The sequence below is a fragment of the Lytechinus variegatus genome, chromosome 2, assembly GCF_018143015.1.
Source record: "Lytechinus variegatus isolate NC3 chromosome 2, Lvar_3.0, whole genome shotgun sequence".
Lineage (NCBI taxonomy): Eukaryota > Metazoa > Echinodermata > Echinoidea > Temnopleuroida > Toxopneustidae > Lytechinus > Lytechinus variegatus.
The window spans coordinates 47,639,823-47,654,657 of NC_054741.1; the positions used below are offsets into that span (position 1 = coordinate 47,639,823).

Sequence of the window (14,835 nt, forward strand, 5' to 3'; positions counted from 1 at the left end):
TTATACGGTAAATACTTTCTTTAAGATTCACTACATGCATCTTCATCTCAAAATAAATAAAAAATATATAATAATTTACATTTATTGTCATTGACTGACTTGTTAGATGGGAAAATCAACCTTTTTAAATGTGGACCAAGGACCCCAACATAACAAAAAGAGTGTACAAAATTGATTTCTAAATCAAAATCAATGAATTTGGACATTGGGACTGGAATGTTGCACATCAATAATTTCCCATCCAAAATTACAGATGTCTGTTACGCTTAAGGGGTTTTAAATTTCAGAGCAAGTGAGTGTAGTTAATGAATATCACATACTAAATATGCAAACCTACATCTTCAACTAAATCCGAAGAGCCCATTCCTGATGAAAGTCCCAGCTTCTCCTGCAGTCCCTTGGCAGCGGAAGGTCTGTTTGCTGACATCATGGGCGGGGCAGCTAGAGGACTGGTACTGTACCCCCTGGTACCACACCCGACCGATGATGGAGACGGCTCTTCAGGGGATGAGATGGGCATGTTCCCTGAGAGCGGGGAGACGGACAGGGAGCGCCTCTCGCCCGGTGAGTCAGAGCTGAAGCTGTAGGTCCGGCTTGGGACTGGCATTGGGGAAGCTACAAATTTAGAACCATATACAGATGCATGCTGTTAATTACATCAATGTTGCACGTTAACCATCAATGTGTTTATACGTATCTAAGGATTTCTCTTTATATGTTCTGAGGAGTGCTTCAGAAAGATTTAAGTATGACTTTGAGTCACAATTACATGTAAATTCCCAGTGGCGAGTGGTATCAAAGGCATCACCACATTGGTCAGATCATGCGCTTGAGACAAGCACTTCGCTTGCCCCCTTTTTAAGATATATTTCATTGACTTGTTTTCTACCAGTGCCGGCCGCATAGAAAAGTTGTTAGCCTAACAGTAAGCCCAGTCAATCTCTCGGATTGTGAAGTGAAACACTTATTTCATTGTGCAAGTAATACATTGTTGGAAAGTTAGACATCAATGTCACGTTACGGGTTGTAACAGGGCGTCTGTTAGCGCTAACAACATTTCTGTGCGGTCAGTACAGATCATTTTATACAAATCTTTCATATGCACTTCATACTTATTTTAACTATTTGTTCTGTACTATGAAATTGAATACTTACTTGAGGTAGATTTCATATTCTTTCCTAAAAAGTCATGGTTGAAAAAGTCATCTGCATAGAAAAAATAAAGAGCTCATGTCAACATATATATTTACAAGTATAAATGCAATGACATTTAAACACTAAAGTAATAATCAAAATGACTTAATCTTCAATTGAAATGAATTTGTGTATACCAGTAATAAATCCAAATTATATGATTTAATTTTTGGCAAACAAAAACAAAAAGATGAAAATCAAAATAATGAACATGATTTGATACATACCAAATTCTATCCTGTCTTTTTGGTTTCTCTTGAGGAGTCTGACCAACAAGTTTTGAAGTGCCTTGGATGTTCCTGGTGGTATGCTGATAAATACAATACAATCAAAGATACAAATGAATGAATGAATGAATGTAGAGGCTTAACGTAGAATGCAAAAGTACCGTATACAAGAGAAAGTAATTCAATTTCCTAACAAAGTTGTTCAATTTGATTGTCATAGTTCATACTAAGAGTAAAGAATCAGTGTGTGTATATGAATCTAAACCTCATGGCACAGACAGCACACGGGTAGTCATCTATTCAACATGATGGTATAAGCCATTTCGTAGTTCCTTTCTGCGCATGATCAAAATATTCTACGCATGATCAGAAGAAGGTCATTTGTACTTAAGTGACATGGTGCTTTAAAATCTAATGAGATAAGCACCAACTTTGATGTCTTGATTATTCATATATTCTTTTGAATTGTCGTTTTCATTTACATCCATAAAAAAAAACAATGCTTCCACGAACGACTGGTATTTCACAGTTTGTCAAGTACATTGTGCAACATGCTAAGATATGCATTCAAAGTAGGAATGCAACAAATACCTGCATTCAGTGTTCATTGGTGTGTTATTCTAGTCACCTGGTCTATTCAATTTCTTAATCCTGCTATATAAGGCAAGCTTACATAATATCTTGCTTTGAAATCTGCCTATCATGATGAAAGAAATGAAAGGTCATTTGACCAAAATTGCCATGAAGTAACTACGAACTGGTCTATTACCATTCTGGCATGGGATAAAAAAACGTATGGGATATGGGAAAAGAGAATGACCTTTTATCATTCGACAATTATCCACTTTTTAACAATAGTCTAATGTCTGAGGTTTATCTCACAGACAAACTACATGTACTACATATTAGCATACTGAAAATGGAAGTTTAACAAATATATTTGTTGGTGACCAATATATATATTTGACCTACATTTCCATTGGTCTACAAACTCCACACAGTAATAAATATATATCAATCTGTCTAGATTACACGATTAAAAAAAGGGACAAAGATTACAGTGATCGGTCTTGAAATTTCGAAACACTCTATCCGAAAATCACTGCTATAAATGCAGTGGATGTTACAGCATTTTCATAAGCATCCCCTTGTACACTCCATGAAACGGTGGTGGGAAATATGTATCATGTATTACAAAAGGTATTAATGAGATATTGCATATTAGAACGTGTTGCTGTTAGCTCCTGAATTACATCATTTGATTTCACAATGACCAAACTACATGTATACAATTGGATATTGGATTTGCTATTGAAAATGAGTTTTTATGAAACAGGGTCCATGAGGGCTAGAGTCAAGAGTTCACAAACACATGTATTATATTATCAACTTGGGTCTACAAATTGAATAAGAAATGGTTTGATACCGAGGGTCCTTGAAACTTGTTATGACCCAAAGTATATTGACTGTCTCACTCTCTTATCTACAAAGTTCCGTTATAAGATATGAGTTTGGTAATTATGGTGTGATATTTAAAAAGAAAGTATGGTGTAGGTCAGTTATAGTATGAATGTAACAACTAGGTCAAAATTAGAAATCATTTCTAAACCCAATGATTGTTTTTGAGTTCAGTTCAGCAGCCTGATTCACAGCAACACCAAATTTAACACCCAACATCATACTTAAGATCACCCATGTATCCACATACATGAGAACTAGGAACTGCTACACAAGCATGACTAAAAACAGTAACATATAGGCTACATGTAATACATCCCTACATTGGCCTGATAATGGTCGGGAGACATGCAGCTTTAATAATGAAATTTAAAAATCACATTAAAAGCAGAATCTATACATTGGCCATTAAGCATGGATTTCACTCTCCATTCTTAGAGATCCCCCCCTTCCCCATGAATTTTAACCCCCAGGTCTTAATTCATACTCTAGGATAATCTCTGGAAAGGTGATATAAAATTGACACACGTTTCTATCAGATATCCACAAAATTAGCCTCATACAATATTTGTGTAACCAGGGGGCCGTTTCATAAAGCTGTTCATAAGTTAAGAATGACTGGTGATCATTTCTTGTGGTTAAATGATGCACACCATTAAATGTTAATTTGTGATTATTTAGCTCGTAAGAAAAGTTCACCAGTCTTTCATAAAGTCACCTTTAACTTACAAACTGCTTTATGAAACACCCACCTGTTCCCAAAACCTTAATTGTATCCACAGGGTAAGATAAGATCCCTGATACCCTAGTTATATTATGTTCTATTCTGGTTATATTATGTTCTATTCTGGTTTATGATGTTGTTATAACTGATGAATCAATTTACTGTCTTTTGTAATAGCTTTCTTATTATCAAACATACAGTATATTTGCTAATTAAATGATATTATACAATGTAATTCAATACAAAATTTCAAAGGAAAACTTAAAAAATATCTTCTGAATTCATATTAGATTATCGTTTCTTCAAAAAGTAATGAAATTCATAACTTAGCATGTAAATATGTTTATCAATTTCTCCTTGTATATATATATTTAATCGTTTTATTTCTGTATACAGTGTATACTTATTTATTTTTATTATTATTTATTTATTTTTATTTATTTATTTTTATTGATCATATATAAATAGAAATTGTTTATTCTCTATTTTATCTTATTTTTTATTCATAAAATGTACTTATGAAAGGGGGCCTTCACCCTACAAGCTCTGCTTTTTAGTTGGTCTCCTTCTCTTTCGATTTCATAGTATTATTGTACTATAAAAATGATTTAAATGTTATATTTTGTAAATATGTATATTGAACTATCATTGTCAATGTAAAAAGATTGAAAGAGAAAATAAATGAATTGAATTGAATTAGTGTGGTATTAATAGTTTGTTTATTCATAACTGTAAAGCGCATAGAGAACTACACGAGTACACTTGTAGTGATACTATGTATCTTCTATTATCATTATCACTCACTTAGGATCCAAAGTCCTGGCCTTCATATAGAGCTTCTTGAGTTCAGGAGGGTTGGGTGCTTTAAAGGGTGCACTACCAGTAAGACACTGAAAGAGAATGGTTCCTATACTCCACAGATCAGCCTTAGCATCGTAGTGCTGCGATGTGATCACTTCAGGAGCCTGTATGAAGGGGATTATCAAAACACAAATGAGGAGCCCTGTAACACGAAGCTTAGCAATGAACAAAGCTTAGAAATGAACATTTTCAACGACTGATTGCATTGACTACAAGGTGTAAAAATCAATCATGATAATCAAGTGTACAATTAATTGCTATCCTTTGTGTTCTGAAACCAGGGCTTGAATTAATCCAAGGCTACCGAAGGTCATGAGCGCAAATGACATTTTGAATGCCCCAAGTATTTTTTTCATTAGTATTTTTCCATCAGAATTTGTATTTTCTCAATCTACCCTTTTTTTACAATAGAATGTATGACAGGTGAATGACAAATTATGGAAAAGTTGCTTTTCAATCATTTTAAACAATAACATAACTCACAACTCACAAATTTGTATAAGGGACTGTAACCCCCAAAAATGTGATTGAAAATTGCAATTAATTGTAACTATTGCGCATAGTTTTCCAAAGACTTGTAATTGCTGAGAATTGAATTATTGAATTATTTTTAATGTTAAAGGATAAAAGACCTGACTCACCATATAGAGAGGGGACCCACAAAGTGTAGCAGCCATCATGTCACCTTCAAGAAACCTAGCAAATCCAAAGTCAGCTGATAGCAAACAAAGAAAAAATACAGCTGAGTTATTACTTATACACTTAAAGCAGGAGACACAAATAGAATAGAGGGAGAAAGGGGCAGGATGATCATAGAAGAACACCAAGAAGAGAATGAGGAGGAAGAAGGGGGAGGAGGAAGAAGGAGAATGAAGAAAGAGGAAGAAGGAGGGGGAGGGATAAAGAAGGGAAATGAAGAAGAAGTAGGAGGAAGAGGGAGTAGGAGGAAGAGGAAGAAGGAAGAAGTAGGAGGAAGAGGAAGAAAAAGTAGGAGAGGAAGAAGAAGTAGGAGGGAGAGGAAGAAGAAGTACTTAGGAGAAAGAGGAAGAAGAGGAAGAAGTGGGAGGAAGAGGAAGAAGAAGTAGGAGGAAGAAGAAGGAGGAAGAGGAAGAAGAAGGAAGAGGAAGAAGAAGAAGAAGGAGGAAGAAGAAGAAGTAGAAGGAAGAGGAAGAATAAGTGTAAGGGAGAGGAAGAAGTACTTAGGAGAAAGAGGAAGAAGAAGTGGGAGGAAGAGGAAGAAGTAGGAGGAAGAGGAAGAAGAAGTAGGAGGAAGAGGAAGAAGAAGTAGGAAGAGGAAGAAGTAGAAGGAAGAGGAAGAATAAGTGTAAGGAAGAGGAAGAAGAAGTAGGAAGAAGAGAGAGGAGGAGGGAGAGGAAGGAGGAGGAAGGAGGGGAGAGAGGAGGAGGGAAAGAATAACAACAACAACAACAAAAAGAATACAAAGACAAGAAAAGAGAGAGTGTTTGAAAGAGAGGGTACGGGTTAACATTGATGACATACCTATTTTAAGATGTATCTCATTTGGTAGAGGTACTTTGTGCTTGCTGTTATGACTGAGGAGGAGGTTCTGAGGCTTGAGATCTCGATGGATGATCCCTTTCTCATGGATAGCTTTCATCGCAGAAGCTAATATAATAAAGAATATAATAACACTTAACATTTTAATGAGTAAACACATCAATAATGTATACATGAATGGAGTTGATCTTGGCCTCAAGACCACAATTTGCCAGCGCTGGCTTTGGGCTAAGAACTTTTTATATAAAAAGTCAGTGGAAAACAAAGTATTCAAGCAGCATCCTTGTGACTTGAAACTCAAGGCCTGAATTCCATCCCCGCATGTATATTATTTCTCCCAAATATTGCAATTAACTCGCAATACTGAGTACTTTTTCTCAGAGTAGTTTAAATTCTTTGTTTTGTATAACTTTTACCTACTTAGGCACACCATTTAACCTTCATGATCATTATCACCATGATCATCACCATGATCACCATCATCATCATCATCATCATCATCACCATCATCATCACCATCATAATCATCATCATTCTCATCATCACCATCATCACCACTATGTGCCGACTGCTGAGCTTATGCAGCATAAAGTAGTAATGAAAGGAATAGAATGGATGTTATGATTAATTTAAAAGCCCATCATTGCAGTCTCCAACTGACTGCAAATGCAGTGAAAAACATTTTTTTCTTTTGAAATAAAATACAATAACCTGTACAATGCAATGTACAGATTCATAAGGAAGAGAATAATAATTAAAAAAAAAATAGGCCTGGGGCCCGTTGCAGATAGAGTTGCAATCAATCGCAACTCTAAAAATCATGCGCAACTTGATTTTCAACCAATCAACAGCACGCATTTGGGACTTACGATTGATTTTTTTACTTGGGTTTAAACGCAACTCTTTCTGCAACGGGCCTACATATAGTCCTTTCCAGAGTATCAGGCTATTGATTAACTTTAATAGTGCATGCTACATCCTCATCCACATGATACATTTTATATAAAGTGGTATGCTTTCTAAATGACCTCTTTAATATAACTCCTAAATAAACTTCAAAGTAAACTTTATAAAGGTCAAATTACATAGGGTCCAAGGCCATATAATTTCATGTTTGTAGTAGGGTATAACTGGAGAGGCATGTCTTTGTTTCCCTTTTTATCATAATATTACTGACTGAAATTTTCATCATGTAGAAAGAAGAGCATAATCTTATACTAATCAAGGGATGTACATGTACATGTACTTGCCATTCACACAAGACTTAATTGCCAATTGTTTTAACATAAACACATAAAAGGGTGAAACAGAATCAATGATGAAGTATGCCATGAAGGGCCGATATGTTGTCACAATGATCAATGTACATCACACACACCCTCACAATTGACATTTGATTCATTTGAAATGAATATACAAATTTTCCCAATGAAAACATTGACAAACATACTACTGCTTGTCCTTTTGTACACCTTAATGACTCAAAATAAAACCATCAACCATGTATGGTTGATTAAACAAGCAGAGTAGAAAATCATTACAACAATCATTTGTGGTAACTTTTAAACATACGCCTACAGTACCTGTATTAACTTTAAAATAATTGTTAATAAATTAGTCTTTGTTGCAGTTTTTGCTATCCTGGGCCCCATTTCATAAAAGCTACCATTATGGTAACTTGCATGGAATCCTTGATTCTGATTGGCTGTTGATCAGCATTATCATGGTAGTTACCTTTGGATGGCAAAGATACCATAATAGTAATTTTTATGCCATGGGCCCTGGAGCCAAATGAAAATGTATTTTACAGTAAAGACATGAAAAGGACAATTTGAAAAAAAAAATGACAAAAAGGACGTTATATCAGACATTTCTTTTCAGATGAGTTATCGTTCAAGTTGTGAATACCACATGAACATTTCAACTATAAAAGACTGTCTACTAGTTTGATTGGTGTTAAAATAAAATGGTTAAAAGACAATACACAACTTTGTTATTTTGTAAGAATCAAGTAAGGATACCATGTCCATGATTTGGGTTAAAGAAGACAACTCAAACCATGCGTGAACAAAGACGGATCTGGGTCTTTATTTATGGACTTTGGTCTATCAATAACAAAGAGGAATTCCCACAGGCTACAGATAGCATGCAAACACCATGCAGCATATACATGTACACAAAATTATGGTAGTAGATTTACTGTATTCACACCTGTTAAATCAGGAAAATATAACTGGTATTTTTCCAGTGTGAAAGCAAAGCGCTTGTAATACCACAGAAAGTAAAAACCTGGAAAGTAGTTTGTAGTTTTCAACAAAAAAATACACGAACTTTTTCGGGGAATTCTGAAAATTGAAGTGGTGATATTTGTAGCACATGACAGCAAATGATATTGGATAAGACTTGTTGGACATGATTCAATATTCTTTAAATATAATACAAAATTTTATGTGGTTCAGGCATGCAAGGATGAACAAAATATTTATCAAAATATCAGGTATTTCAGGGCCAGATCAAGTTTCTCAAATTTAAAGATACCTTTTTTTTCAGAGGGTAGATGTAGGTGTAAATGCACAAAAGGATTACTTACCTATCTGGCCGAGGAAGAATCGGATGGTGTCCTCGCTTAACGTACCCTTGACTGCAAAGACAGGTGGGATTAAACAAAAGACAAAATAATCAAATGGGAGAAAGACAAATACATGCAAATAGTAGGTAAAGGTGAGATAACAGAGAGGAGGAATATAGTGTTGAGAACAAGGTAGTATAGAGACAAACACAATGGCAGATATAGAAACAAAGAAATGTGGAAAGAGAGAGGGTGAGAAGAAGGTGTGAAATAGAAAAATAACTCAAATGAAATAACAGAGACAAAAAAGTTAGGAAAGAAAGAAAGAAAAAAGAAGAAAGAAAGAAAGAAAAAAGAAGAAAGAAAGAAAGGAAGAAAGGAAGAAAGAAAGAAATAAAAGAAAGAAAGAAAGATGGGAGACAAAGACAGTTAGAGAAAGGGACAGGTGCAGACAAAGAAAAGACAAAGAGGTGAATGCAGAAAACAGAGAGAAATCAATCAGATTGAACAGGCCCCTGTTCAATAAAAGTCATTATACAACTCATAGTATACATAATTGTCGGACAAATTACAGCAAAATATATTGCCTATTTTGTTTCCATCTACTTTTGTTTGACAAAACAATCTAGAAGAGTTGTATAAACCAAATGATGCATGTCTTTATTCGTCCATGATGCGACCTATCCACTCTGTTGAGGCTTTGTTCAAACCATCGGACTAAGCCTAACGGCTTTGTGCAATAGATTGAACAGAGCCTCGAGTGAGGATTGATCGCATTATGAACTCATGTAAATGCATCATTTGTACACTATAATGTGGCTTCCAAAGTTCCAATGGTATCTTTCACGGAATCCTTAATTTTGATTGGCTGATGAGCATTGTTACCATGGTAGTTACCATTGGATGGCTAAGTTACCATAATGGTGACTTTTATGCAACAGGACCCAGAACATGCTCATAAAACACTAAAGTGTTCTATGATGCAATTTCTTAAAATCAAATATTTGATTCAAGGTGCATGTATTTTGATGAACAAAAGTCAAAGACAACATGAATGGAAGACGATGTAGGTACATGCAGCAGGAGGATCACCCATAAACTATAGACTGTATAATAAAATATTCTTTAGATGTCTTGAAAACTGAATGTGGGACTGCATACTCACAGGAATCCAAATAAGGGCATATTTTCTTATGTCCTACCACAACAATAACATGCAGATCTCATTTTTTTTTATAAATAAAGAAACCTTGAGGTTGAATGAGTCAGAGGGAGGCGAAAAAGAATTATCTTCCATTATAAAGTGCATGCTGGGCATATCTCATATCACAAATTCGTGTGGAAACTCTATACTTCTACATGGGGCATTATATTGCATCATTGTGCAAGTAATACATGTAGGGGTCATATGGAGAGTCATACACAGATGTGCACTTTTTCTTTCAAACTTCATACAAATTACCAGGGAATGTGTATCCAAACAAGCTTTAATACCTGGCATGTTAATAACACAGTGTAATGATACAGAAATAGTGAACACTGGAAAATTGAAAGTAAAAAAAAATATATAGAACAATTGATTAACATCAACCTCAACAAAGGAAGCCAGCAATGTATACAAAAAAAATCAAATTTCAGAGCAGAACAAAGTGCTATCCAGAAAAAAAAAAACATGAGTATGTAATTGACCAGTCAGCTTGCTGCTTTTTGTTTATTGCTTGAGGTAATATACTGTACTGTGAATACTTATTATGAAAGTAATGGAAGTTATAAATGGAATCCCTGGATTTCCACAATTGATACTATGTTTTTAGATTTCAAGTTTCTATCCATAAAAATGGACTGATTTTTCAAGACCTGGATTCTAAAAAGAAATACTTAAAAGAAGCTGTAAAGGAAATCAAATCCAAATGAAAACTTCTAGTCCAACCCGATGATACCAACTGTACAAGAAATGCTAAAACTGAATGGCACTGGGAATTATCTTATTTCACATGCGACTTCATGCAGAATTGAAAAAAATAATATTTAGAAAATTGAATTTCTTATTCATCATGAATACTGGCGATAACGAAGAGTACATGCAATTTAGTTTCACAAAAGGCCACTAGTGATCGAATACCTGTTTAAAACCAACTGCAATTCAATCAATTAAATTGCTTTCTACCATAACCTGAGCTGGACAAAGATGATCACATATATTTTGTGTCTCTCTTGAATGCTTTACTGTCTCTTCAACTTTACTGCTTACCACTTCATCTGGCTTATTTTCATAATTTTACCATTGAAGCAGATACAGTAAGTTAGTAGACTACTTCACTTAAGTTCTTCACAAGCTTCCTCTATGGGAACATGTCAGTGTATATTTCCATTCTTTTAACAGACAATGCACAGGTATATTTCGATGTCAGGCAAGTCATGTGTATGATTTCAGATGAATAATAATCCTCATTCATAAAGTAAAGTGCATATACATGTAATTCGGTTTTAGTGAGCTGGTTAATTGTGAGTGAATAATTGAAATTTTCAGATTATGCTCAAAGCCAATAAAAATAACATGATTTCAAGTCTTCCATCATTATTGCAGATAAAAATGTTTATGTTTTTAAATCAAACATGGAAGATAATCCTTGAAAACCAGTACATGTAATGTTCCCTTCCGTCTCAAGAAAAAATTTGAACAATCCTTTTTTATAATCATATTTCAATTATAGAGGTTGAATAAAAGATCTTACTATGTAGATAATCAGCAAGGTCTCCGCCATTACAGAACTCCATGACCATGTATAGAGAGGAGGCCGTCTCCTAAATATTGAAAGACAAAAACAAAACAGAAAACAAAATATGTCAATGTTTCATTTATCCAAGCCAGCAATTTCTGTTATATGAAATTAGCACTCAACCAGTCGCCAGTGTTAGCTCAAATTAATGCTGGGCCCATATATTGTTCACGTACATGTACATGTAGCAGGGGGGGGGGTCCCCAACTTGCCCAGTATATTAAATCTTTGCATGATTTTGCCTGGGGGATTAAAATAATGAGGCAGCTGAAAGTACATGTACATGTAGACTGGTCAGATACATGTATGCAGGGTGTTCTTTTTCATCTTCAGTACTTGTAGGCCTACAATCATGTTGTACATCAATTTTTTTTTTCAATTCAAAATTTATTTCAATCAATCAATCATAAAAATATAGGTACATGTATATACAAATTAGGTAAAAACATGGGATTGGGAGCCCCTAGAAATTTTCATTAAAAAAAACTTGTGGGTGGGGCACCACCATGGAACAATCAAATTAATATAATACATACATGTAGATAAAGAGTGAACAACAAATAACATTGTAATACAATTAAAAAAAAACAATGGGCTAACATAGGGGAAATAAACAAACAAACATCATCGACCTAGAAATAAACTGTCTCCTAGAACCAGCAACATCCTGATTATGAAGACATTGAAGAGGACAAGAATCATACATTGTTAAGTCGAGGGGTCAAAGAATGGTCAATATTCTGAGCATGTCTTATAAGTAAGGGTGCTTGTTCCAAAGAGCAGACTATTGACCATGACCACAACAACTTGACCACAGCATTAAGGACTGACCTGGGAATTAAGGGCCTGTAAACAGAATACACTTCTCTGTTCACTACACATGTACCTCATGTAGGCCTATATGTACAGTGCAATACAGTACTAACTACACGTAGTAAATAGCTCCATAATGGTGTACAATGCATTCAGTTTGAAAAATTCTGACTTCCACATTTCTTCAGTAAATGTACCAACCTTATATCTCATTCTTTCTTGTCCATTAAAAAAGGAAAACATTAATTCTGTTTTTTTATGATATACATTGTACACAGGTACATGCAGGAAATAATTTTGCTTTACAATATGAATAGCATTTTTGGTCATAAGAGAAAAAGCTCTCAATTATTACAGTCCTGTGATGTGCTATACAAAGGACTTTATGCATACCAGTCTTTCAAAAATGTGGAGCATATTGCGACACTATACCAGGAAAATTATTCCCTGACATCTAAAAGTGATAAACATTGGTGCATCTCCTGTTTATTGCACTTCTCACCCCCAAAAAATGAAGTTAAAGCAATATATTGAGTATAAAGTGCACTGCATAACCAAGCTTGAGTTGAAGTGCACAATGCTACTCAATTACATAGTTGACTTTGAGTACATAGGAGGTCTTGATATATAAATAATACAGCACCATATATGGAAATGAATACATCGCTACTACTGTATCTTTTATGATTCTACATTAATGTACTTGAGTGTGAATTTACTTCCTCTCTGAATATAGTTTCATTCTCATTCAGTGTCCAAATAACCACATATAGTCACAATATCATAGTATGTCTAGTGACTCTAATCATAAAATACAACATATATAATATTGTGAAACCAAACACAGTCCTGTGCTTCAAAGCATTTCTTCCATGACTTTAAAGCTCAAGTCCACTTTTGAAAGTTCTGTTATTAAACAAGTTTCCTGTTTTCAAGTTAGTAGGATGAAAGTCCTGAATAAAAAAGTTTTAAGAAATTAAAAAATATGTTTATCCAAGGTCATTAAAAATCTAGTTATAAGATCATTGAAAGAACTCTTGTGTGAAGCAGTGACGGGTGCAGAGACTGGCTGCACAAGGCATTTAACTGTCATGGAATAGGATGCAGTCAAACATAAAATGTATCAGGAATAAACTGAAAATCAAAAGATATCATGAGTAAAATACAAGATGAACTTGTAGTTGTACTTGTAGACACCATTGAAATGATTTAGTAGATAGAGGTGAATGTCTCTTGTGCAGTTTTTTGCTAATTAAGCACTGCCAGTGACATACAGTGCACATGTAGAGTGCATTGTTAACCAGGCAATAGCGAAAAATATTCTAATCTTTCATGGGAATGGGATATTATTAAGTCAGTTTCCAATAATCTATATTGACATAGCCTCTGCTACTACTAGACAATGGGGTGTACCACACCTATTATCTAAGGGAAAATAGAATATAACCTGACCTTGTTCTGGAGCATCACATCCACTATTAAAACTACATTGTAAGCGAAGGGTAATTACAATGTCATGTATCAAAACAGGTTCATGAATGGGACCAAATTAGCATAAATGTGTACAACTTCTATGCCGTGAAAGAAAATATACAGGGCTCTACTTGTTAACTGTCTTAATTTCACTCTATGATTTTTAGTTGCAAATAGGCTGCAAATGACTATTCCATACGAAGTTGTCAAACAGCCAAATTAAATAATAATAATAATAATCCGCTTTTATATAGCGCTTAATCCATCGGAACGACGTTTCTAAGCGCTTTACAGATATATTATTACCCCGGTCATCGGATTCAATCAGTCATTCCCACACACAATGTGTGCACATCCTCCACTCCCTGGGGAGTATTCCAGTCAGTCGCCTGTGAGGCGCACACAGTACTGGACAAGCTACAATGACTTTCACATCCTACCGGGTACCCATTTAGCACCTGGGTCGAGAGTGGCAATGTGTGGATTAACGCCTTGCCAAAGGACGCCAGACCGCGGTGGGATTCGAACACACGACCCTCTGTTTACAAGGCGAGAGTCAGAACCACTACACCACGGCTCCTCCAAATACAAGAGTAAATTTCACCAAATTGCTCCTGAAATGACCAATGAAATTTGAATTCGATACTGTAAGTTGCAAACGGTTGTCACGCTTGTATAAACACAGCATTTATTATGAGCCATCTATTCTGGATTTGAGACCGAATGTAATTATTGTTGAGGGACCCCTGATTATAATGTACCGGTATTCTCGAAACACCCTTTTTCAAACAATGGTGTGTACCACACCTATATTTCAAGGAAACACATAGCATACTATGTAGGAAATAACCTAACCTTGTCCTTAAACAACAATCTATGAGAGTATTATGACTTCAATGATGAATGAACTTCATTCACACATCCATGCATGTCCTACAGACATGTCTAGAGCTAATTTAGGACAAATTTATTCAATGGCTAAAACATGAATTATATGTCAAGTAGGCCTTCATGATGCTGTCCCATAAGAAACAATTATGACATTAAAGGGGCTAATTACAAAGGGGAGAATAAAAAAATACATATTCAGAGTAAGGTACTTAAAAGTAAACCTTGTACCAGGGATATAGAGTTCCATATCCCTGCTTGTACCAAAACATGATTAAAAAAACTGTCTGTTACAGAACTTGGAAATATGCCAAAAGTGTCTGATCCGAC

The 14,835-nt window shown here is 35.0% G+C and overlaps 1 protein-coding gene across 2 annotated transcripts in view; it reads right to left on the reverse strand.

Moving 5' to 3' along the window:
* Positions 1–14,835, reverse strand: part of LOC121408201 (serine/threonine-protein kinase unc-51-like) — a 47,493-nt gene that overhangs the window by 19,757 nt on the left and 12,901 nt on the right. For both annotated transcript variants that reach the window (XM_041599584.1, XM_041599582.1), the window contains exons 4-11: positions 11,287–11,356; positions 8,573–8,623; positions 5,965–6,090; positions 5,106–5,179; positions 4,408–4,568; positions 1,422–1,504; positions 1,156–1,206; positions 338–615 (exon numbers count right to left, since the gene is read on the reverse strand). In XM_041599584.1, the coding sequence (XP_041455518.1) occupies positions 338–615; positions 1,156–1,206; positions 1,422–1,504; positions 4,408–4,568; positions 5,106–5,179; positions 5,965–6,090; positions 8,573–8,623; positions 11,287–11,356 (894 nt within the window). The remainder of the gene's footprint in view (positions 1–337; positions 616–1,155; positions 1,207–1,421; positions 1,505–4,407; positions 4,569–5,105; positions 5,180–5,964; positions 6,091–8,572; positions 8,624–11,286; positions 11,357–14,835) is intronic.